Here is a 25,453-nt window from a genome sequence, read left to right as displayed (position 1 = left end):
TTATTATGTATTATATTATTTAATATCTTTCTAACAAAATAATTAATTATTAAAATAATCAAATTTAACATAGTAAAATAATCAATTTTTTTACAATAGTATAATGAATTTTTTTATAAATATCAAATATATATTCTTATACAATAATAATAATAAAGAGTAAGTATTGTTTTGGTTCCTAATGTTGAGGGTCAAAATCCAAACCGTCTCTGATCTATTTTTTTATTTAAAATCGTCCTTAATGTTGCATTTCCATTTAAATCGTCCTTTCTAATAAACTTTTTTATAAATGACGAAGCTACCCTTCTCAGCTTTAGTGTTGCGTGTAAATCCCGTTAAATTAGTAAATAATTAGTCAATAAATTGGTTTTTAATAAGGAAGATTAGAAATGCGAATATTATATTAAATTAGGATAGAGCTCATTGAAACGAGAATTTTAACACCAATTTCAAAAAAACAGTCCAAGATTGGACCGAAAGAAACGAACCGGTTGAACTGGACCCAAACCGGACCGTCGGTCCAACCGGACCGTCGATCCAACCGGACCGTCGGTCCAACCGGACCAACATATTAAATGAGCCCAAAAGCCCTTCTCTTCCTCATTTCCTCTAGATGCAGCGTGAAAGCCTTCTAGGGAAGGAGAGAAGAGAAACCTTCCGAACGTTTACAGTAACTTCAATTTGTCGTAACTCCTCCGTCCGAGCTCCAATCGCCGCACCGTTTGCAGCCACGCGTTCACCGCGTCGAACTCTATGTTTCTACCAGAATAATTTCATAGGTAACATGTTATTTCATCTCAGCCTCTTCTTCCCCAATTTTTGGAAAATTAGTAGAGATATTAAATTTCTTTGTTCTTTAATTTGATGTTTTAGGATCCAATTAGCTTGAGAAAAAGGTTCACTCTTGCTTATGTAAAGCTTGAGTAAAGTAAGGATACGATAATTCTATTTAATTTTTATTGAATTTGAGCTTTGAGTATTAAACTGGGTATATATGTGTTATAAATGTGTATTAGGTTGTGAATAAATAATTGGAGCTTAAAATTGTGAATATTCGAATTTGGAGGAACCCGAGCCTAGTGTTTACTGAATTTTGGAAGTGCTGTGTTTGTTTTAAATAAGTTACTTTGATCACTACGAGGGAATTGGCCAAGGTATGATTTAGGTTTCTTGTATTTAATATATAATGTTCTGTGAAAACTTAGACTAGATGATCATAGGATAAGTTGGAATGCAGGTGAACATTGAATGTTTAGTAATTTGTTAATGAATATGTTTGGTTGGTGTTTGTTGGATAATTGATGATTTGGGGAAGTATGAACTTGTGGTATGTTTATGATGATAGATTGGTCAACTATGGTTTTTGGTTGGGATTGATTGATGGACTTAAATATTGAAAGTGTATTATTGTTGATTTGAAAATGGGTATTGTGCTGATTGTTGAATGATGAGGAAGGGGAATGTTATATTGAAGAATGCAGATTAGTGGTAAAGGGAAAGGAGTTTTTGATTGAAAATTGAGGTTTGGGTGCTTTTGCAAAGGTTGGGTTTTGGCCGAACTTCGACGAGGCATACCTAGCTCCCAGATCTTCAATTTATTTCCAGCTTATTTTAAAATAAAAATTGGGTTCGTGATGTTTATGCCATTTGAAGAACGGGTGAAAAATATTGTAAATCGAAGAAGTTATGGGAATTTGAAAGTTGTACCTACAAACTATCCTGTTTTAACAGTTTTGCTTCCCAGCTACTGCAATTTTGCCTTATTTTTTTTAAAGGATGTATGCCCATGCGTACGCGTGGAGTGGATTTTTGGCGATGCGTATGCGACTGGTCCCATGCGTGCGCATGAGGAGCAAACAAGCATGTCCACGCGTACGCGTCACCTACGCGCACACATGACATGAAGTTTTCACCCACGTGTACGCATGACAAGGGAACGCGCGCGAGCTGCAGTTTTACATCCCACGCGTACGCGTGGACTCTATTTTAGCAAACATGATATTTAACATTTTAAACTAAATTTCAAACCTTTAAACCTCTATTTTCATTCCTTTAATTATTAATAATAGTGTTAAACTTGATATTCAGACGAAGTTAGGAAATGGGGATAACTTGGAAATGAAGTAAAGTTGTAAAGTGATGAATTGACTATGAAATGTTACGGATGGTCATGTATGATACTTGACCTGATAATCAAATGAATGATCATGTATGATACTTGGCTTAAAAGATTAAATGATCTGAGATATGAGATTCCCTGGGTAAGTATCGTGGCTTGACACCATATGTACCAGGTTGAAAACTCGATACTCTGTTGACCCTATGACGTAAGGGTGACCAGGCACTATAAATTCTCGGGAATGTTAACCTCCATTGAGCAATATTGATTATTTAAGAAAAAGCTATGCATAGACTCTTGGGAATGCACGTCGAGGGACAGTCTAAGGTTTTTGGACTTGTCGGGTTGGCTGGATAACCGACAGATGAGCCTCATCAGCCATAGAACAGGCATGCATCATATGCATTCTACTTGAACTACTTGTTTGTGCATTAACTGGGTATGCCTAAGTGTACTTGCCATGCTAAATATATATTTGTTTCCTGCAGTATTTGTAACCTTCTTGTGCTTGCTTTTATCTGTTAACTGTCTGTGAAATACTGATGGAGATAGAGGTATGGAGTAATGGCAGTATGGAATTTAGATTTAAGGTTAAGTTAAGTCAGGTTTAGATACTCTTAGAAAACCACCTTTTATGACTTCTGTTTAATACTTTAAGCTCTATAATCTGAGTGTCGGCGTTCTAGGATTGCCTCTGGCATTCTCAGAACCTTATATCTTTTGTGTATGGCACCTTTACCATACTGAAAACCTCTGATTCTCATTCCATACTATGTTATTATTTTTCAGATGCAGGTCGAGAGGCATCTCGTTAGGCGTTTGGACCCCTGAGGCGAAGTGGTTACTGAGTTATTTTGTTGTGCAGACAGTGCAGTGATGTATATGTATGTACTTAGCTTTCTCTCCGCATAACTTATTCTTTTGATCCTCTTAGAGGTTTATGGAGAGGTAGGATTTTGTTTATTTACATTTAGATTTTGGATATGTATATATATATATATATATATATATATATATATATATGTGTAAATATTCTCCGGCCAGTCTTGACTTCACGGGCTGAGTTAGGAGCTTGTTATTTTGTATCTTTGGCACTCTATTCCTACTTTTATAATCTTGTGTTTGATGGTTATATCCTTCCTAGCACGCAAGTTAACTCGTTTCTTGAGCGTTGCGCTTTTATTTCGCGATTTTTATTTTCCCTATTATTCAAGGCTCCTAGTATATTACAATCTTTCTACTATTATATGTATACATTTTATTTTAGAGGTCGTAATATCATACCACCTCTATTTTACCACCTCTGAAAGACAGACTGATTATGTTTCTGTGCATTCTCTGTATATGTGTTTATGTGCTATTAGGATATCTGACTGATATATATGGCATATACGTTTGTGAGCATGCATTTGGAACTTAAAGCATTAGACCTACGATATTGAAACTGATCAACTTAACATCACTTGTTTGGTGTGTATAGGGACCAGATGTCAACTCGCGAACGCGGTCACGGGCGAGGTAGAGGTAGGATAGGCACCGTTACTCCTGGCCTGATAGGGAATGATCCAGTAGACTTCATGGCTGCCCTGGGAAATATGGCTGCAGCTCTGCAGGCTATAGCCAAGGCACTGGGTAATCAGATAAACCAGGGTAATCACGGGAACAATAATGATGAGGATGGTCCACTGACGTAGATAATTGGATTCAGGATATGGAACGAGCATTGCAGACCCAACAGGTTCCTAAAGAGCAATGGGCTGAGTTTGGAACTTATCAGCTGCAAGGTGAGGCTCAGTATTGGTAGCAGGGAACACAACGTATCCTGCAGCCTGATGGTGCTGCGATTCTTTGGGAGGTCTTTTGAACAGAATTCTATAAGAAATACTTTCCTAATTCAGCCAGAAATGCTAAGGAACTTGAGTTGATAAAGTTAAAGCAGGGACAGATGACTGTTGCTGAGTATACTAGCTGGTTTGAGGAGTTATGTCGCTTTTCTCGTATCTATCAAGGTGCGCTTGAAGATTTTGCTGAATGGAAATATATTAAATATGAGGGAGATCTTCGGAGTGATATTCTGAGTTTCGTTGCCCCAATGGAGATCAGAGTATTTTCTGAATTGGTAAATAAGAGTAGGGTGGCAGAGGAATGTGTGAAAAAGGCGGCAGCAGAGAAAGGAAGTTTGAGGGTGCCTTTTAAGAGGCCTTCAGAGAGAAACTTTGCTCCGAGAGGTAGGAATTTCAAGCGTGGAGGCTTTGTTCCATAGCAGAGTCAAGGCCAGGGTAATTATAGGAGGCCAAATACTAATATTAATCAGGGAAGAACGTTTGGAAAGTAGCCATAGTAGGATCTGAACTGTCAGAGGTGTGGAAAGTATCATCCTGGAGTTCCGTGTAGGTTAGGACTTGGAGTATTTTATTTTTGTGGACAGCCCAAGCATATGGCCAATAATTGTCCGGAGAAGAAGAAGTATGAGACTGGTAGGGTACAGCAGCCGGGGAGAGTATATACCACTTCTGCAGCAGGTGCTGAGGGATTTGAGACATTGATTAGAGGTAATTGTGAAATGGCTGGTAAAATCTTAAATGCTTTATTTGATTCAGGAGCAACTCATTCATTTATTGCATTTGAAAAGGCTAATGAGTTAGGATTGAGAATGGTGGTTTTAGGTTATGATTTGAAAGTGCATAATGCTACATATGAAGCTATGGTGACTAGGTTAGGATGTCCACAAGTTCTATTTCGTATACAACAGCATGAGTTTGTACATGATTTGATTTGTTTACCAATGACTGGTCTTGATCTCATTCTGGGTTTGGATTGGTTATCCAAGAATCATGTTTTTCTTGATTGTTCTGAGAAGTCAGTACAGTTTATGCCGGAAGGGTCAGAAGAGCCTGTTGTGGTGAATAGTTACTATTTGAACTCTATGATAGTAAACTGTTCTGGAACTGAATGTCAGGGTATTATGTTATTAACTGCGGGAGTATCAGGTGATGATCAGAGTTTAATGAATTTCCACCTAACCGAGAGGTTGAATTTGCAATTGAGTTGGTGCCTGGAGCCGGTCCAATTTTGATTACTCCTTACAGGATGTCACCGTTAGAGATGGCTGAACTAAAGGCTCAGTTAGAAGATCTGTTGGGTAAGCATTTCATCCAACCAAGTGTTTCTCTGTGGGGAGTGCCAATATTACTGGTAAAGAAGAAGAACGGGAGTATGCACTTGTGCATTGACTATCGACAGTTAAATAAGATCACTGTAAAGAATAAATATCCGTTACCTAGAATCGACGTCCTAATGGATCAGTTATAGGGTGCCAGTGTGTTTTCTAAGATAGATTTGCGATCTGGATATCATCAGATAAGGGTTAGAGATAAAGATATTCTAAAAACTGCTTTCAGGACACGTTATGGTCATTATGAGTATACGGTGATGTCTTTTGGATCGACTAATGCCCCGGTAGTATTCATGGATTATATGGACAGGATTTTTCGGCCGTATCTAGACAAGTTTGTTATTGTCTTCATTGATGATATTCTCGTTTACTCTAAGACTGAAGAGGAGCATGCTAATCACTTACGAATTGTGCTGCAAATTCTGAGAGATAGGAAGTTGTATGCTAAGTTATCTAAATGCGAGTTTTGGAAGAGTGAGGTGAAGTTTCTCGGTCATGTGGTGAGTAAGCAGGGAATAGTAGTAGATCCTGCTAAGGTGGAAGCAGTAATGAATTGGGAGCGACCAACTTCAGTGACAGAGCTCAGGAGTTTGCTAGGTTTGGCAGGGTATTATCGCAGATTCATTAAGGGATTTTCATAGCTCGCCTTACCTTTAACTAAGTTGACTAGGAAGGATATGCCTTTTGTCTGGACTCCGGAGTGTGAGGAGAGTTTTCAAGCATTGAAGCACAGGTTGACTACTGCACCCGTGTTGGTATTGCCTGAACCAAGTGAACCATTTGAAGTGTACTATGATGCATCATTAAAGGGTTTGGGGTGCGTTTTGATGCAGCACCAGAATGTTATAGCATACGCCTCACAACAATTAAGGCCACATGAGATGAACTAACTGACACATGATTTGGAACTTGCTGCTGTTGTGTTTCCTCTAAAGATCTGGAGGCACTATCTCTATGGCATTAAGTTCTATGTTTTCTCAGATCATAAGAGTTTGAAGTATCTCTTTGAGCAGAAAGAGTTGAATATGCATCAGAGGAGGTGGATGGAGCTTCTGAAAGATTATGATTTCGAATTGAATTACCATCCAAGAAAAGCGAACGTTGTGGCAGACGCCTTGAGTTGGAAGTCTTTATATGCAACTTAGATGATGTTGCTAGAAGAAGAGTTACTAAAGGCATTTCAAGGTTTGAACTTAGGAGTTAGAGAAGAATCTGGAATTTTGTGTTTAAGTCAGTTGCAGATTTTAAGTGATTTTAAATAAGAACTTCTAAAGGCTCATCGAGATAGTGAAGCAATACGTAAGGTATTACCAGCAGTTGAATAGGGAAAACAGTGGAGAGTGTCAGAAGGTCAAGATGGTTTGTGGAGGTTCAAAAACTGGATCGTTGTGCCAGACGTCGGAGACCTGCTACAAAGTATCTTGAAGGAAGCTCATAAGAGCGGGTTTTCAATTCATCCAGGAAGCACCAAAATGTATCAGGATCTAAAAGTGATGTTCTGGTGGCCAGGGATGAAGAATAATGTCGGATTGCATGTATCTAAATGTTTAACGTGTCAGAAGGTTAAGATTGAGCATCAGAGACCATGAGGAACTATTCAACCTTTAGAGATTCCATAATGGAAGTGGGAGAGCATCACAATGGATTTTGTGATAGGTTTGCCTAGAACCCGGTCTGGTTGTGATGCTATTTGGGTAGTTGTGGATCGACTGACAAAATCAGCTCACTTTCTTCCTATCCGAATAAGTTGCACAATGGAAGAATTGGCTCAAATGTATATCAAAGAGATTGTCAGGTTGCATGGCGTGCCTTCTACCATTATATCTGACAGAGATCCTCATTTCACATCAAGGTTCTGGGGAGCTTTTCAGCGTGCATTTGGGACTTAGTTGAGTTTGAGTACTGCATATCACCCTCGTACAGATGGTCAATCAGAAAGAACTATCCAGACCTTGGATAATATGCTAAGGGCTTGTGTTTTGGACCAGCCGACGAGCTGGGATCGGTATATACCATTTGTAAGAACCCGAGTATTTCACGCAAAACCGTTTTTAGAAAGGATAAAAATAATTTAGAATTGAAAACCAGACACTAATCTTAAAGGTTTTGGCCCAAAGTGGGCCAAACGGACCAAAAACGCTAATGGGTTGGACCGGGCCCAAACCGGATCCAAGGTCCAACATATATAAGCTCATTTAATGAGCTTTGAGTTCATTTTTCCAGCCCTAAGAGAGAGAGGGCCGCGGTTTTTAGAGAGGAGAAGAGGGATGACACTATTCATCCTCCACTTCCGGGAGCCATAACTTGAGCTACGGAGCTCCGATTGACGAGCCGTTTGTAGCCACGTGAAGCTCTCGACGAGCTCTTCTCTTCTATTCAAGAAAATCTGGTAAGGAATCGCGTTATGATTCCTAGTTTCCAGCCCTAAGTTCTGCATGTTTTTTGGTTTAGTTCTTGAGCAAGTTTTGTGGTTTTGCTTGTTTAGGTAATCTCTAGTAGCGGGTAAATATTGGATTTTACCCCTAATCTCGTTGGATAAGGTAAGGTTCCACTAAACCCTTGTGTTTAGTTGTTTTGTGTATATTAGGTTTTGATGTTGGTATATATATGTGATATTAGATTGAGTTTTGGTGTTTGTTGGAGTTGGTTGAGGCTTTGGATCAAGTTTGGTGGCTTCATTTGGTGTTTGGTGCGTTTGGAAATCGGCCAAGGTATGGTTTTGGTTTTCTTTATGTAATATGTAACATTTCTGGACACTTAGGCTAGTTGACCCTAAGATAGGATTGAATGATATTGGTGTATGAATAATTATATGTGAACTGATGTAATTGTTGGTGTTAGGGAGTATTGATGATTGGTGTTGTTGATGAGGGTTGATAAATGAAGTGATGGTGTTATGTGGAATGAATTCAAATACTCGTAATAATGATTATATGATTTGATGAGGTTGTTGGTATTTAATGATTTATGATGAATATTGAGGTGGATGGTATTTAATGATCATGAAGGTTGATGAGAAATGTGTGGTTTATTGTTGTTGATGAGGGATTGATGATTATTGAGAGTGAGGAGGAATTGTAGTGATTTTTAATATTGTTGATGGTTGGTACTGATTATAAGAGTTATGATGGTTGTTGATATTGAGAAAATTGAGCATGAGTATTGATATTTTTATGGTTGTTGAGAGTTATTGGTATTGTTGATGATTATTTATGAGTTGTGTTAATTATGGTAAATGATGGTATTGGTGTATGATGTGAGAAATTGGGTAATGATGATTTGAGGATTGTTAATGGTTGATGGGGTTAGTTGATGTTAATGAGGTTAATGGAAAGTGGAAAATGTGAATTTGGTGAGAATTGGAATTGTTGAATGATTTAGAAGGTTGTGTGATTGAGAAAATGGTTGAAGTAGTGTTTAATATGAGTTTAGGCTGTTTTGGTATTGTTTGGGCTGTGACTAGTTTGGTTTTAATTAGAAAGTTGGTTAGAGTTGAGTATTTGAGATTTTGGGTAAAAATGGATTTTTGGTAAACTTTGCCTGATCATAACTTCTGTCTCGATTTTCAAAATTTATTGAATTTGGTTTAGAATTAAAGATTATTGAAAACCCTTCGATTTGATATAAAGTTTGTAAAATTTAGAATTTTGTAGAAGAAGTTATGATCATTCAAAGGTTGGTGTCGAAATCTAAAAATTCTGCAGAATTACAGAATTTTGGGATATCTGGTATGTGCGCACGCACAGCCTTGTGCACACGCACAACCCTGCAAGATTTTAGACCTGTGCAGACACACAGACCTGTGCAGACGCACAGACCTGTACGCACATACAGGCAGGGATGGGCGTGCTGTTTGTAGCGCTAGCACAGCTTATGCACGCACACACCAATGAGGGTTTACAACCTGTGCGCACGCACAGCCCTGTGCACACGCACAAGTTGGGAAAGTAAATGCCTGTGCGTACGCACACGTCCTGTTTTATAACTTAAACTTTATTTTTAAACTATTTCACTTTCCCAACAAAATTGTATACTTATGTGACACCATTTAAGACTTTTGGGTTTAATTTTGGGTATTAGAACTTAGGAATGAACTTTAGAAGCTTTAGTTAGTTTTTCTTGGAAACTTAGCAAACGGAGGTTTAGATTTCTGGTGTATTGAGGATGAGTTAGTTGATAGAGAAGGGAGAGTGGTGCATATGGTGGTTGTTGATAATGAATTGGGAAACTGATGAACTATTGAGTTGGAATGGAAAATATGAATTGAGGATGGTTGAGATGATTCGAGGACTCGAAGAGAATGATGATCTTGATGAATATGGAGAATTGGTAATTAAAAGTGATTTGAGATGAGAAATGGTGATGACTGGTGATGATGTGAGGTTGATGAGCTTGTTGAATGTGGAAAGTGTGCCAGACACTATATCCTTGGGTTAATTATGATAGTGTGCATGGTATCATGTCTCTAGGATCGGATTATGATTGATAATCTTTTCTGCTGCAAGAGTGTGCCAGGCACTATATCCTTGGGTTATGCATGCAAGTGTGCCCGGCACTATATCCGTGGGTGAATAGAGTGTGCCCGGCACAATATCTGTGGCTCAATAGAGTGTGCCCGACACTATATTCGTGGGTGCGGCAGAAAAGTGACATCCGAAAGGATGTGTCGGGTTGGCATTTATGGACCGACAAGTGATATCACGAGCCAATTGGATAGGCATTCATCATATGCATCTTTTATGTGCTTGTTTGCTTTGATTACGTGAGTTTGCCTAATTGTATAACATGCCTATTTGCTTACTTAAACTACTTGCTTTATATGCTTCTACTTGTGTTTTATTTGTTTGCATTAATTGTGATTGTCTGGTGCTGAGGAGGTTAGGTAGGCGGTGGCGATGGGATCGCATGGAGGTAAGGTTGGCGAAGGCTGTGGGATACATCGGTGTGATTAGTATTAATTAGAATCCCCTAAGTTTAGATAACCCTGGTTTATGGTTTAAGTTGTTTTATTTATTTTGCTCTAAGCTTGAATATCAGTATGTGATGTGAAGTTCTAGGATTGCCTTCGGCATCCCGGAGCCTTACATCTTACATCATTGGGCACTGTTACCATACTGAGAACCTCCGGTTCTCATTCCATACTTTGTTGTTGTTTTTCAGATGCAGGTCGTAATCTACTTCGGTGAGATTGCGGATATGGTGACAGAGCGGAGTATGGTTCTTCCTTGGTTTAATTTATTTTACTTTGTTATAGTTACTCTCACATCTTTTGTATTTTATCTTTATGGCTTTAGATGCTATGTTGAGAGATAGGTTGTATAAGCTGTTTTAATTCTAAAACTCTGTATTTTTATATTTGTAACTAGTCGGCTTAAACTCCACAAGCTGCGGCTAGTTCCCTATGTTTATATTACTATATATATACATTTGTTCTATTCTCTTTCACCTATATCTTGTATCTTGTGCGTTAGCTTCGTGTGAACGTTTCGCGCTTCTGAAATTCTGTTTTGAGCTTACTCCATCATCAGGCTTCTAGATTATATTATTTCCTTCTATATATAAATATGTATAAGCCTTAGGATTGTCGTAACCTCTGATTAACCTTTGTCTTATGGCTAGAGGTAAGGTTAGGGTAATTGGGGTGTTACATTTAATGGTATCAGAGTGGTTCGTCCTCGTGAGCCTGAGGGATGGACCGATTGTGCTTCATTGCATACTCTGGATCATTTTTCTTTCATGCTATTTAGGATATCTACTTGATATATCATAGCATGCTTGTTTGTGAGTACCTTTGGGGATAATTGAAGCACTAGGCTTGAGGTATTGAGACTGATCACCTCGGTATCGATTGTTTGGTGTAAAAAAGAAACCCGAAGGGCAACTCACGGATGAGGTCGATCACGTTACATGGAGAGGTAATGAGGATGGCTATCTTAGCCTATGCGTTACGAGTTCAGCGTGTTCCGAAAAAATCTGTTCGTGGAGTTGCGGCATATCGGATGATGGGTGCGGCTTAACACTTGTGGCAACTGAAGTAACGAGTGACGCTTTTGCAGTTTTTACTTAAGATTTTCAATTTCTAGATGGTATGGTTTGGATTCTTGTTAAAAAGGTTTTAAAGCTTAAAACGATTTTGAAAATTTGTTTGAAACTGTTGAAAATAGTTTGAAAAAACTGTTGGTTTGATTTATTGGTAATGGGTTGAGAGTTGGTAACGATTTAATGTTAAAGTTGGTTGGATTTTGAAACTGATTTGACATTGAAATTATTTGATATTGAAGTTGGATGAGAATGGATTGGAAAACATGGTTTTGGTTGGGACCCGAAAAAGGTGGCAAAGTCCAAGTTTTAGGGGAGATACTGCCAAAATTTTTATGAAATTTAAGATTTTGTTTTAAGAATGTGATTTAGAAAAGGAATGAATTTGAGAGGTTCTATTACTTGGTTCTTGATTTATTAAGAAATAGATGTTTTTCAAGTTTAATCTGTCTACGGGAAGTGGATGTTTTAAGATTGATTTAAATGAGAAAGAACCTATGTTTTGAAGTTTGATTAAAGAAGTACTTTTGGAAGAGTTTTAGTGGATTTTAAAAGAAGTTGAACTTTGATTAATTAGGTTCGTTTTGCCTTTGAAGTTTTCTTTAAATTTTGACTCAGCAAGATTAAACAACTCCGAGCCTTGGAAAGGTTTCCGATTTACGAACGAAATGAAATTGGCTTTTAAGCATTTTGGTTTTGAAAGTGGCTCGGAACTTTTGGCCTACATGCCTTGATTTTGATTTTAAGTCTCCATTTTAAATGGTTTCAATTTGAGTAATTATGATTCCAAGGATTTCTAAAGAGTTTAAGAAGTGAGGCAGGTTATTCTTCCCTAGAGTCTTGTGTCATCTCAAAGAAAGTTCCGTTTTAAGGTGATGATTGAAAGTCTCTTGGAAGTTTTGTAAAATGTTATATTGAGTGACTAAGATTTGAAAGGAAATTGATTTTGAGGAAAAGTTGAATTATGAGTTTGAAGAGATTTGAGAAATAAAAAGTGACTTATGGCTTGAATAATGATTGGTTCGATATTGATCTTATTTTGAAGGATATTGTTTAAAAAGAAAAAGTGAGTTCTATGATTTTATCAATTTGTGAACTTGGTTTCTAAATTATCTTGTTGAATGCGAATTTAAATTGAAAAGTTTTATCCGAGGAAACCGTGATTTCAAGTATTTGACTTACGAACAAATGATTTTGACTCCTTTGAAAAAGCGTTAACAAAGAATGTGTTTAGATTGAACTTATTTTGAAGGTTTTGAAAAGTATTACAAAATCGGTATTTGTTTTAAGGAAAACTTCGGGTGCGCAATGACGATAATCAGAGTGATGCAGCAGAAGGCGAAAGAAAACATCGACACGGTGGGGCGTTTTGATAGGGATATGTCGTGTAACTCGGATTTTTGAGGGCAAAAATCTTTTTAAGGAGGGGAGGATGTAAGAACCCGAGTTTTTCACGCAAAACCGTTTTTATAAAAATAATGATTTTAGTGCTAAGAATAGATTCAAAATTTAGAAGTTTTAATTTGAAATTATAAAGGTGAAATTTGGTTTCAATGGATTTTTCTGAGTCAGAAAATGTATTTTCTGAGAAAAAATTGCGAACCGACAAATGAACCGGTTGAACCGATTTAAGTCTGTCTGGTACTGTGTTTTTAGAAAAATAATATCTTGGAAAATTGATTTATTGTTTTGAAAGGATAAAAATAATTTAGAATTGAAAATCGGACACTAATCTTAAAGGTTTTGGCCCAAAGTGGGCCAAACGGACCAAAAACGCTAACGGGTTGGACCGGACCCAAACCGGGCCAAGGTCCAACATATATAAGCTCATTTAATCAGCTTTGAGTTCATTTTTTCAGCCCTAAGAGAGAGAGGGCCGCGGTTTTTAGAGAGGAGAGGAGAAGAGGGATGACACTATTCATCCTCCACTTCCGGGAGCCATAACTTGAGCTACGGAGCTCTGATTGACGAGCCATTTATAGCCACGCGAAGCTCTTGATGAGCTCTTCTCTTCTATCGAAGAAAATATGGTAAGGAATTTTGTTCTAATTCCCAGTTTCCAGCCCTAACTTCTGCGTATTTTTGGGTTTAGTACTTGAGTAAGTTTTGTGGTTTTGCTTGTTTAGGTGATCTCTAGTAGCTGGTAAATGTTGGATTTTACCCCTAATCTCGTTGGATAAGGTAAGGTTCCACTAAACCCTTGTGTTTAGTTGTTTTGTGTATATTAGGTTTTGATGTTGGTATATATATGTGATATTAGATTGAGTTTTGGTGTTTGTTGGAGTTGGTTGAGGCTTTGGATCAAGTTTGGTGGCTTCATTTGGTATTTGGTGCGTTTGAGAATCGGCCAAGGTATGGTTTCGGTTTTCTTTATGTAATATGTAATGTTTCTAGACACTTAGGCTAGTTGACCCTAAGATAGGATTGAATGATATTGGTGTATGAATACTTATATGTGAACTGATGTAATTGTTGGTGTTAGGGAGTATTGATGATTGGTGTTATTGATGATGATTGATAAATGAAGTGATGGTGTTATGTGGAATAAATTTAAATACTCGTAATAATGATTATATGATTTGATGAGGTTGTTGTTATTTAATGATTTATGATGAATATTGAGGTGGATGGTATTTAATGATCATGAAGGTTGATGAGGAATGTGTGGTTTATTGTTGTTGATGAGGGATTGATGATTATTGAGAGTGAGGAGGAATTGTAGTGATTTTTAATATTGTTGATGGTTGGTACTGATTATAAGAGTTATGATGGTTGTTGATATTGAGAAAATTGAGCATGAGTATTGATATTTATTATGGTTGTTGAGAGTTATTGGTATTGTTGATGATTATTTATGAGTTGTGTTGATTATGGTAAATGATGGTGTTGGCGTATGATGTGGAAAATTGGGTAATGATGATTTGAGGATTGTTAATGGTTGATGGGGTTAGTTGATGTTAATGAGGTTAATGGAAAGTGGAAAATGTGAATTTGGTGAGAATTGGAATTGTTGAATGATTTAGAAGGTTGTGTGATTGAGAAAATGGTTGAAGTAGTGTTTAATATGAGTTTTGGGCTGTTTTGGTTTTCAAAATTTATTGAATTTGGTTTATAATTAAAGATTATTGAAAACCCTTTGATTTGATATAAAGTTTGTAAAATTTGGAATTTTGTAGAGGAGGTTATGATCATTCAAAGGTTGGTGTCGAAATCTGAAAATTCTGCAGAGTTACAGAATTTTGGGATATCTGGTATGTGCGCACGCACAGCCTTGTGCGCATGCACAGGCAGGGATGGGCGTGTTGTTTGCAGCACTAGCACAGCTTGTGTGCGTACACGCCAATGAGGGTTTACAACCTGTGCGCACGCACAGCCCTGTGCGTACGCACAAGTTGGAAAAGTAAATGCCTGTGCATACGCACACCTCTATGCGTACGCACACATCTTAAAATCTTCTGGGCGTGCACGCGCGCACCGCTGTGCGTACGCACACGTCCTGTTTTATAACTTAAACTTTGTTTTTAAACTATTTCACTTTTTCAACAAGATTGTATACTTCTGTGATACCATTTTAAGACTTTTGGGTTTAATTTTGGGTATTAGAACATGGGAATGACCTTTAGAAGCTTTAGTTAGTTTTTCTTGGAAAGTTAGCAAACGGAGGTTTAGGTTTCTAGTGTATTGAGGATGAGTTAGTTGATAGAGAAAGGAGAATGGTGCATATGGTGGTTGTTGATAATGAATTGGGAAACTAATGAACTATTGAGTTGGAATGGAAAATATGAATTGAGGATGGTTGAGATGAGTCGAGGACTCGAAGAAAATGATGATCTTGATGAATATGGAGAATTGGTAACTGAAAGTGATTTGAGATGAGAAATGGTGATGACTGGTGATGATGTGAGGTTGATGAGCTTGTTGAATGTGGAGAGTGTGCCAGGCACTATATCCTTGGGTTAAGTACGATGAGAACTTAAAGAGGAATGATGATCTTGTGAATGTGGAAAGTGTGCCAGGCACTATATCCTTGGGTTAATTATGATAGTGTGCATGGTATCATGTCTCTAGGATTGGATTATGATTGATAATCTTTTCTGCAGCAAGAGTGTGCCAGACACTATATCGTTGGGTTATGCATGCAAGTGTACCCGGCACTATATCCATGGGTAAATAGAGTGTGCCCAGCACAATATCCGTGGGTCAATAGAGTGTGCCCGACACTATATTCGTGGGTGCGGCAGAAAAGTGACATCCGAAAGGATGTGTCGGGTTGGCATTTATGGACCGACAAGTGATATCGCGAGCCAATAGGATAGCATTCATCATATGCATCTTTTATGTGCTTGTTTGCTTTGATTACGTGAGTTTGCCTAATTGTATAACATGCCTATTTGCTTACTTGAACTACTTGCTTTATATGCTTCTACTTGTATTTTATTTGTTTGCATTAATTATGATTGTCTGGTGCTGAGGAGGTTAGGTAGGCGGTGGTGATGGGATCACATGGAGGTAAGGTTGGCAAAGGCTGTGGGATACAGCGGTGTGATTAGTGTTAGTTAGAATCTCCCTAAGTTTAGATAACCCTGGTTTATGGTTTAAGTTCTTTTATTTATTTTGCTCTAAGCTTGAATATCAGTATGTGGTGTGAAGTTTTAGGATTGCCTTTGGCGTCCCAGAGCCTTACATCTTACATCATTGGGCACTATTACCATACTGAGAACCTCCGGTTCTCATTCCATACTTTGTTGTTGTTTTTCAGATGCAGGTCGTAATCTACTTTGGTAAAATTGCGGATATGGTGACAAAGCGGAGTATGGTTCCTCCTTGGTTTAATTTATTTTAATTTGTTATAGTTACTCTCACATCTTTTGTATTTTATCTTTATGGCCTTATAGGGTATGTTGAGAGATAGGTTGTATAAGCTGTTTTAATTCTAAAACTCTGTATTTTTATATTTGTAACTAGTTAGCCTAAACTCCGTAAGCTGCGGCTAGTTCCCTATGTTTATATTAGTATATCTATACATTTGTTCTATTCTCTTGCACCTATATCTTGTATCTTGTGCGTTAGCTTCGTGTGAATGTTTCGCGCTTCGAAATTCTGTTTTGAGCTTACTCCTTCATCAGGCTTCTAGATTATATTATTTCATGCTATATATAAATATGTATAAGCCTTAGGATTGTCGTAACCTCTGATTAACCTTTGTCTTATGGCTAGAGGTAAGGCTTAGGGTAATTGGGGTGTTACACCATTAGTGGAGTTTGCTTATAATAATAGCTACCATGAAAGTATTGGAATGGCTCCATATGAGGCTCTATATGGTAGGAAATGTCAATCTCTACTATGTTGGTACAAAATTGGAGAAAGAAGTCTGTTAGGGCCTGAAATGATAGCTGAAACTACTGAGCAAATAAAGAAGATTCGTAGCCGAATGCTTATAGCCCAAAGCCGTAAGAAAAGTTATGCTGATCAAAGGCGAAAGCCTTTGGAGTTTGAAGAAGGGGAGCATGTTTTTCTGAAGGTTACACCAACTACTGGAGTGGAAAGAGCTATTAAGACCAAGAAACTGAATTCCCGTTATATTGGACCATTTGAAATCCTAAAGAGAATTGGGCCGGAAGCTTATAGAATTGCTTTACCGCCATATCTTTCGAACTTGCACGATGTGTTTCATGTATCACAGTTTCGGAAGTATACTCCTGACGCAAGTCATATTCTGGAACCGGAACCGATTCAGGTAAGAGAAGACCTAACACTCCCAGTAATTCCGGTGAGAATTGATGACACTAGCATTAAACGATTACGCGGGAAGGAAGTATCATTGGTAAAAGTAGCTTGGAGTCAAGCTGGTATCAAAAAACATACTTGGAAACTCGAATCATATATGCAGAAAGACTACCCACATCTCTTTTCAGGTACTAAATTCGAATTTTGAGGGCAAAATTCTTTGTTAGGTGGGTAGGATGTAAACCCCGTTAAATTAGTAAATAATTAGTCAATAAATTAGTTTTTAATAAAGAAGATTAGAAATGTGAATATTATATTAAATTAGGATAGAGCTCATCGAAACGAGAATTTTGACACCAATTTCGAAAAAAAACGGCCCAAAATTGGACCGAACGGGGCGAACCCGTTGAATTGGGCCCAAACCGGGCCGTCAGTCCAACCGGACTAACATATTAAATGAGCCCAAAAAGCCCTTCTCTTCCTCATTTCCTCTTAATGCAGCGTGAAAGCCTTCTAGGGAAGGAGAGAAGAGAAACCTCCCCGAACGTTTACGGTAACTTCAATTTGTCGTAACTTCTCCGTCCGAGCTCCAATCGCCACACCGTTTACGGCCACGCATTCACCGTGTCGAGCTCTACGTTTCTACCAACAATTTCATAGGTAACCCGCTATTTTATCTCATCCTCTTCTTCCCCAATTTTTGGAAAATTAGTGGAGATATTGAATTTCTTTGTTCTTTGATGTTTTAGGATCCAATTAGCTTGAGAAAAATGTTCACTCTTGCTTATGTGAAGCTTGGGTAAGGTAAGGATACGATAATTTTATTTAATTTTTATTAAATTTGAGCTTTGAGTATTAAACTGGGTATATATGTGTTATAAATGTGTATTAGGTTGTGAATAAATAATTGGAGCTTGAAATTGTGAATATTCGAATTTGGAGGAACCTGAGCCTAGTGTTTACTGAATTTTGGAAGGGTTGTGTTTGTTTTAAATAAGTTACTTTGATCACTACGAGGGAATCGGCCAAGGTATGATTTAGGTTTCTTGCATTTAATATATAATGTTCTGTGAAAACTTAAGCTAGATGACCATAGGATAAGTTTAAATGTAGGTGAACATTAAATATTTAGTAATTTGTTAATGAATATGTTTGGTTGGTGTTTGTTGGATAATTGATGATTTGGGGAAGTATGGACTTGTGGTATGTTTATGATGATAGATTGGTCAACTATGGTTTTTGGTTGGGATTGATTGATGGACTTGAATATTGAAAGTGTATTATTGTTGATTTGAAAATGGGTATTGTGCTGATTGTTGAATGATGAGGAAGGGGAATGTTACATTGAAGAATGCAGATTAGTGGTAAAGGGAAAGGAGTTTTTGATGAAAATTGAGGTTTGGGTGCTTTTGCAAAGGTTGGTTTTTGGCCGAACTTCGGCGAGGCATAACTTGGCTCCCAGATCCTCAATTTGTTTCCAACTTGTTTTAAAATAAAAATTGGATTCGTGAGTTTTATGCCACTCGAAGAACGGGTGAAAAATATTGTAAATCGAAGAAGTTATGGGAATTTGAAAGTTGTACCTACAAACTATCCTGTTTTAACAGCTTTGCTTCCCAGCTACTACAACTTTGCCTTATTTTTTTTAAAGGACGTACGCCCACGCGTACGCATGGAGTGGACTTTTGGCGATGCGTATACGACTTGTCCCATGCGTGCGCGTGAGAAGCAAACAAGCATGTCCACGTGTACGCGTCACCCACGCGCACGAGCTGCAGTTTTACATCCCATGCGTTCGCGTGAGCCACGCGTACGCGTAGACTCCATTTCAGCAAACATGATTTTTAACGTTTTAAACTGAATTTCAAACCTTTAAACCTCTATTTTCATTCCTTTAATTATTAATAATAGTGTTAAACTTGATATTCAGACGAAGTTAGGAAATGGGGATAACTTAGAAATGAAGTAAAGCTGTAAAGTGATGAATTGACTATAAAATGTTACGGATGATCATGTATGATACTTGACCTGATAATCAAATGAATGATCATGTATGATACTTTGCTTGAAAGATTAAATGATCTAAGATACGAGATTCTTTGGGTAAGTACTGTGGCTTGCCACCATGTGTACCAGGTTGAAAACTCGATACTCTGTTGACCCTACGATGTAAGGGTGACTGTGCACTATAAATTCCTGGGAATGTTAACCCCCATTGAGCAATATTAATTATTTGAGAAAAAGCTATGCATAGACTCTTGGGGATATACGTCAAGGGACAGTCTAAGGTTTTCAGACTTGTCGGGTTGGCTGGATAACTGACAGATGAGCCTCATCAGCCATAGGACAAGCATGCATCATATGCATTCTACTTGAACTACTTGTTTGTGCATTAACTTGGTAGGCACTTGCCATGCTAAATGTATATTTGTTACCTGCAGTATTTGTAACCTTCTTGTGCTTGCTTTTGTCTGTTTAACTGTCTGTGAAATACTGATGGAGATGGAGGTATGGAGTAATGGAAGTATGGGATTTAGATTTAAGGTTAAGTTAAGTCAGGTTTAGATACTCTTAGAAAACTACCTTTTTATGCCTTCTATTTAATACTTTAAGCTCTATAATATGAGTGTCGGCGTTCTAGGATTGCCTTTGGTATTCCCAGGACCTTATATCTTTTGTGTGTGGCACCTTTACCATACTGAGAACCTCCGGTTCTCATTCCATACTATGTTGTTGTTTTTCAGATGCAGGTCGAGAGGCATCTCGTTAGGCGTCTGGACCCCTGAGGCGAAGTGGTTACTGAGTTATTTTGTTGTGCAGTGTTGTATATGTATGTACTTAGTTTTCTCTCCGCATAACTTATTCTTTTGATCCTCTTAGAGGTTTATGGAGAGGCAGGATTTTGTTTATGTACATTTGGGTTTTGGATATGTATATATATGTGTAAATATTCTCCGGCTAGTCTTGACTTCACGGGTTGAGTTAGGAGGTTGTTATTTCGTATCTTTGGCACTCTATTCCTACTTTTATAATCTTGTGTTTGATGGTTATAACCTTCTTAGCACGCAAGTTTACTCATTTCTTGAGCGTTGCGCTTTTATTTCGCGATTTTTATTTCCCCTATTCTTCAAGGCTCCTAGTATATTACAATCTTTCTGCTATTATATGTACACATTTTATTTTAGAGGTCGTAATACCACACCACCTCTGTTTTTCGACTTAAGCGTAAAGCTTAGTGTGGTAGGGTGTTACATTACGCGCGAAACACTTGATGGCTTCAATTCGATGAAAACCCTGAACGTTAAGCACAACATTAATCACAACGCTCGTAAACCAAACCGATTGCAGTGTGCCCTAACCCAGAATCGGATAGGACGGAAGCTGTTGTTGGACTGAAGAGAGCAGGCAAGTTCGAACAACTGGAAGGAAGGGACATGAACAGTCGGTCAGGCAGTACTAACAGGGTTTGCGTAGGTATGATTTTCCTCCTTCCTTTGACTATGGTAGCTCTCCTCGTAGTGGTTAGTTTTGGGTTAGAAGGTTTAGGTCTTGGTAGTCTGTTGATGGTTGAAAAGAGGCAATGTGTGTTGAGACTAGGGATTAGCATCACTGTGAAATACGGAGGTCTGTGTGATTCGTCTTTTTAATTTTGTTTTCTGTTGTTGTAATGTTCTGATAGTAATTTACTCAGGGTGTTGGAGAAGACAATGGGTTATTTTAAAGTGAAAGTCTACCATGGAGGATGGTTTACTTATTAGAACGGTCCATTACAGTATGTGGGAGGAGAAACAACAGTGATAGAAGAGATTGATGGTGATCGGTGGTCCGTATTTGAAGCTTATGTGGAGCTAAAGCACTTTGGTTACGTGGAGGAGAATATCCCATCATTGTGGTTCAAGGATTCGACACATGAAGACATGGAGAAAAATTTGAAGTTGTTTAAAAGTGATGCGGATTCCATTGTCATGTGTAAAATAGCAGAGTTGAGAGACTATGTAGAGTTGTATGTTGTCTACAAGGTTGAGGAGGAAGACGTGTTTCCTGCTGCTGGCTACATTGATGTTGGGGAGAAAGATGGGATGGTTGACATAAGTGAGGGGCAAGATCTGGTTGTGTATGGTGGAGTAGAGGAGGGGTGAAACCAATCTGAACCAGGTCCTGCTGATTCTGGGGCAAAGCAGAGGGACAATGAAGTTAATCAGGAAGTTGAGTGTGGTAATTCTAGTGACAGTGACAGTCTCGATTCAGAGTATAAACCATCTGGAGAAGAGGACGACAGTGAATATGATTTGCACTTTATCGACAGTGATGATGAGCTTGATCCTGATGTAAGTGGGTTTCAAGATGTGAATGTCATGAATAAAAAACGCAGGGCTGTGAAAAAGAAGGGTGTAGCAAATGAGGACTTTGAAAATGATGAGGGAGGAAACAGTGATGACTTGGATTTGGACCACGAGATTGGGGCTCAGAGCATCAGGGAGTGAGGTATCCAGTTCACAAGGCACAAAAAGATATAAATCAATACAAGTGGGAAGTTGGCACAGTGTATGCATCTCGGGAGGAGTTCAAGGACACTGTGACTGCTTATGCTGTGCATACCGCAAGGGCAATCAGGTTTAGGAAGTGTGATCTGAAGAGGGTTAGGGTTGTGTGTTCGGGAGATTGTCCTTTTTGGTTGTATGCTGCAAAAATCGGAGATGAGGATACTTGGCAGCTCCGCAGCATGAATTTGACTCACACATATACACAAGCACATAGGGTGGGGATTTTACACTCGAAATGGATCGACAAGGTGTTTAAGAAGAAGGTTGAAGCAAATCCCAAGGTGAAGATAAGGGAGTTGGTTTCAAAGGCACAAAAAAAGTGGAACTTGACTGTCACTAAGTCATTGGCAAGTAAGACTAAGCAGATTGAACTGGATGAAATTAAGGGAACCTTTCGAGAGTAGTATAAGAGAATTTATGACTATGGACAGGAGCTCTTGAGGGCAAATCCAGGCTCCTCTGTTCACATACAAGTGCAGAGGTCCCCAGATCTTGATAATGAAGCACCAGCCTCATCCATGACCAATTACTGCATCTTCCAGAGGATCTACGTGTGCTTGGAAGCATGCAAGCAGAGCTTCCAGCATTGCAGGTCCTTCATTGGTGTAAATGGTTGCTTTTTGAAGACACCCTAGGGAGGACAATTACTCACTGCAATTGGTTGGGATCCGAATGATCAAATACTTCCCATTGCATATGCGGTTGTAGAGGCCGAGACCAAGGACTCATGGACTTGGTTTCTAACTCATCTTGCATCTGATATTGGGCTTGAGAAGATGGGAAGATCCACCTTCATGTCTGACCAACAGAAAGTAAGCAAACTTCACTTCATTTACATTGTGAATTATTGCAACTCAAGTCTCCCTAACTATATGCTCGTTGATTTCATGAGTGCAGGGTTTGTTGCCAGCATACGACGATGTTATACCAGGAGTGGACAATCGCTTCTGTGTGAGACACTTATACAGCAACTTCAGGAAAAGGTTTCCAGGGTTACAATTGAAGCAACTGATGTGGAAGTGTGCTAAGCGACTCATTAGAAGGATTGGGAGAGGTATATGGCCGAACTGATAGTTGTGAATCAGGAAGCTTTTTGGTACCTAAATACTATCCCTCCTAGGTATTGGTCTAGATCTAGGTTCACCTATAACTCTAAAATAGATACACTGGTTAACAACATGCCTGAGAGCTTTAATTCTGCCATAGTTGATGCTAGAGAGAAGCCTATAGTTACGATGTTAGAGGAGATCAGGGTTAAACTAATGACTAGGTGGGCAGAAAATAGGAAACTTGCACAGAATTATTCAGGGACAATCTTACCTAAGATTAGAATCAGGTTGGAGAAGAGGTCTAGGTCAGTTGGGGAGTGGCAGTCATACTGGTCTTCAGCTTAGAAATGAGGTTGTTAACGGTTTAGACAAGTTTGCTGTTGACTTAGGCACTCAAGAATGTTCATGTAGAATGTGGCAGATGAGTGGCATACCTTGTGTCCATGCTATTAGTTGTATCAAATTCAAGGGGCTTGAATTGGAACCTTTTGTGGATGGCTGTTATAAGAAAGAAGCGTACTCGAGGTGCTATGAGTCAGTCATACACCCCTTGAACGGACCAGATCTTTGGGAGAGAACAGCACATCCTGATGTTATGCCACCCCCCTATAGAAGGCCTAGTCGCAGGCCAGTGAAAAAGAGGAGATCAGCTGCTGGAGATGAAGAACAGAGCAGCCGCACTCACTTGTCAAGGAAGGGGAAGAAACAAAGGTGCTCTATATGTGGATCTGTTGGACACAACAAAAGCAGATGCCCTAAACCTATTGAGAATTTGGTATGATTTTTTATTTTTCTTCCTGCTAGTTATTGGTCTGTCTTAAGCATAATATTGTTGTGGTAAATTGCAATTGTTTATGTGGCCCAACATTCAAAGAACAAAGGTAAATAGCAGAAGGAAAGCACCAAATCACAGCCTCTAACTGCCAAGGGAGGAAGGAAGACTGCCTCTTCCTAGCCCATTCCTAAACTAGCTGTCAAGAGAAAAGTTGCTTCAGCAACATAGCCACCATCTTCAGCCCAATCCAACAATGCAGCACAGCCAAAAAGGCCTAGAGGCAGGCCCAAGAGAACCACTAAACCCAACTGTTCAACCCAACATGATCCACAACCCAAGAAGCTTGCCAGCCCAACAAGTTTAGCACCTCCTTCATCCTCATCACAGCTAACCACCAGAACTCTTCCTTCATCTCAGCCAACCCTTGCCACATCTTCAAGCCAACTTGTTGGCCTCTTTTCTGCTAGGCTTTCTGGAGCACCTCACATTTCTCCAAAAAACTGAAGTTAATGGCAAAGTTGCCTCCAAAAAAATGGGGATTGCTTTAGGAAAATGGAAAACTTAGCACCGTATTGTCATGATTGTATATGATGCATGTTGGCTTATTTTGAGTTTTGTTTGTGTTAAGTTTCTGGTACTGTCAGTGTGACTTGTTAGCTACTTTTTGTTGGTGATATTTTGCCTATGAGCATATGAGTGTTGTACTTAATTACTAGCTTGGACCAGCCAACCCTTTTGGGATTAACTCTGGGTGTGAAACACTGTTTATTATGTATGTTATTATGACATTTACCATGTTGAGTTAAGCTTGTCTTTGTTTCATGTTTATGATATTGTTATGGAATTATTCAGTAATGAAAATCAGGTATTTGCCAACCAAAAATTCTACTCACATTTTAAGAATCAACCATGCTTACATAATTGTTATTCATACATGTTGAAAACTATTTCAATAGAACAGATTCAGGAAACTCACCTAATAAATAAATCCTAGCACAATTTACCTACAACAATAACAACATCTTACTCCTACACCTTTTTCATACCAGGTTCAATGGAATTACACACTGTGGCCTTACCATAGAAAAATTCTACAGCAGCAAATACAGAAACCTAACCTATCCAAAAAACTCTAACACAGCAACGACCATTAGCTTCCACTCTGCCGCTTTCGTTCTTGATTTCAGCGAGAAAACCTTCCTCCTTATTCTTGCAATTTCTGAGTGTTCCACCTCTGTCTCTGGATCTGTCCAACGAAAGAAGTTGCAGCCTTGATGCACCTACACATTATCACCGTGTTCACTCTCCAATCCATCACCCAAACAACTCAATTCAAAAGAAAAGAAAAAAACAAACCTCATAGTAAACACAGTCCCAGAATCTGCAACCAGGGTTCTCCTTGGTCTCCGAGGTTCGCAACATCGGCCTCTCACCATAGGAACAAAGTAGCAACCTACCATGCGAGGAAGATTTGCTTCTAGACGAGATTGAGCTTTGGACAGCCATGGCGTTCTCCCTCCACGAGGTTGACGATGGTAGAATCTGCAACAGTAGGAGATTGAAACCACTTTACCCTTTTTTTTCCATTACATATATATTTATAATGCTTTTCCTTTTTTTATATTAAACATATTTTTATTATGCTTGTCTGTTGTAATAACTATTCGTAACGATGAAAAAAGCATTTATGTCCGAAAAAAATAGAAAGGACGATGTTAAATGGAAATGTAATATTAAGGACGATTGTAAATAAAAAAATTAAATTAGGGACGATTTCGATTCTGATCCTCAACGTTAGGGACCAAAACATGCTTATCTTTTTTTTTTTACGATAAATCGTGTGTGCCATAAGTATATCTTTACATAAAATATTTTCAATTTCGTTACTTCTATATTATTTGTAATAAATACTGTTTTGAGATTAGTATTTTTTTAATAACTAAATGCGTTATCTTTTGTTTTGTTAATTAAAAATAACTTAAATACATAATTAATTAGTAATAACTTTATTTTTATATTGATATC

The 25,453-nt window shown here is 38.4% G+C and overlaps 3 protein-coding genes and 1 long non-coding RNA gene across 4 annotated transcripts; 3 read left to right on the top strand and 1 right to left on the bottom strand.

Annotated features, from left to right (window-relative positions):
- LOC110263675 lies at positions 4,557–5,431 on the top strand. Its single transcript, XM_021105399.1, has 3 exons — positions 4,557–4,671; positions 4,786–5,002; positions 5,209–5,431. The coding sequence occupies exons 1-3, from the start codon at positions 4,557–4,559 to the stop codon at positions 5,429–5,431; spliced, it is 555 nt and encodes a 184-aa protein (XP_020961058.1).
- Positions 17,818–20,061, top strand: LOC110263884. The gene is made up of 2 exons (XR_002349618.1): positions 17,818–17,864; positions 19,805–20,061. It is a non-coding gene; the product is annotated as an uncharacterized LOC110263884 (long non-coding RNA).
- Positions 20,561–23,434, top strand: LOC110263674. Its single transcript, XM_021105398.1, has 9 exons — positions 20,561–20,684; positions 20,844–21,169; positions 21,242–21,491; positions 21,605–21,951; positions 22,036–22,216; positions 22,313–22,416; positions 22,502–22,658; positions 22,766–22,958; positions 23,065–23,434. Exons 1-9 carry the CDS (start codon positions 20,561–20,563, stop codon positions 23,432–23,434), a joined length of 2,052 nt encoding a protein of 683 aa, XP_020961057.1.
- On the bottom strand, positions 24,547–24,934 carry LOC107646298. The gene is made up of 2 exons (XM_016350490.1): positions 24,785–24,934; positions 24,547–24,708 (listed from the first exon to the last, which is right to left on the bottom strand). The coding sequence occupies exons 1-2, from the start codon at positions 24,932–24,934 to the stop codon at positions 24,547–24,549; spliced, it is 312 nt and encodes a 103-aa protein (XP_016205976.1).

The sequence above is a fragment of the Arachis ipaensis genome, chromosome B06 (assembly GCF_000816755.2).
Source record: "Arachis ipaensis cultivar K30076 chromosome B06, Araip1.1, whole genome shotgun sequence".
NCBI lineage: Eukaryota > Viridiplantae > Streptophyta > Magnoliopsida > Fabales > Fabaceae > Arachis > Arachis ipaensis.
Note: the sequence above shows the minus strand (reverse complement) of the source record. Positions and strands in the feature narration are given on the sequence as shown.

Excerpts from the sequence above, each read along its gene's own strand:
- LOC110263675 (XM_021105399.1), top strand. The coding sequence starts at position 4,557 with ATGGCCAATAATTGTCCGGAGAAGAAGAAGTATGAGACTGGTAGGGTA. Across the intron at positions 4,672-4,785 it reads ATTTGAGACATTGATTAGAG|GTTATGATTTGAAAGTGCAT; the intron begins GTAATTGTGAAA and ends TGGTGGTTTTAG. Across the intron at positions 5,003-5,208 it reads GTACAGTTTATGCCGGAAGG|GATGTCACCGTTAGAGATGG; the intron begins GTCAGAAGAGCC and ends TACTCCTTACAG.
- LOC110263674 (XM_021105398.1), top strand. The coding sequence starts at position 20,561 with ATGGTAGCTCTCCTCGTAGTGGTTAGTTTTGGGTTAGAAGGTTTAGGT. Across the intron at positions 21,170-21,241 it reads TAAGTGAGGGGCAAGATCTG|AGGGACAATGAAGTTAATCA; the intron begins GTTGTGTATGGT and ends GGGGCAAAGCAG. Across the intron at positions 22,217-22,312 it reads GTCCTTCATTGGTGTAAATG|AGGCCGAGACCAAGGACTCA; the intron begins GTTGCTTTTTGA and ends ATGCGGTTGTAG.
- LOC107646298 (XM_016350490.1), bottom strand. The coding sequence starts at position 24,934 with ATGGCTGTCCAAAGCTCAATCTCGTCTAGAAGCAAATCTTCCTCGCAT. Across the intron at positions 24,709-24,784 it reads GGGACTGTGTTTACTATGAG|GTGCATCAAGGCTGCAACTT; the intron begins GTTTGTTTTTTT and ends GATAATGTGTAG.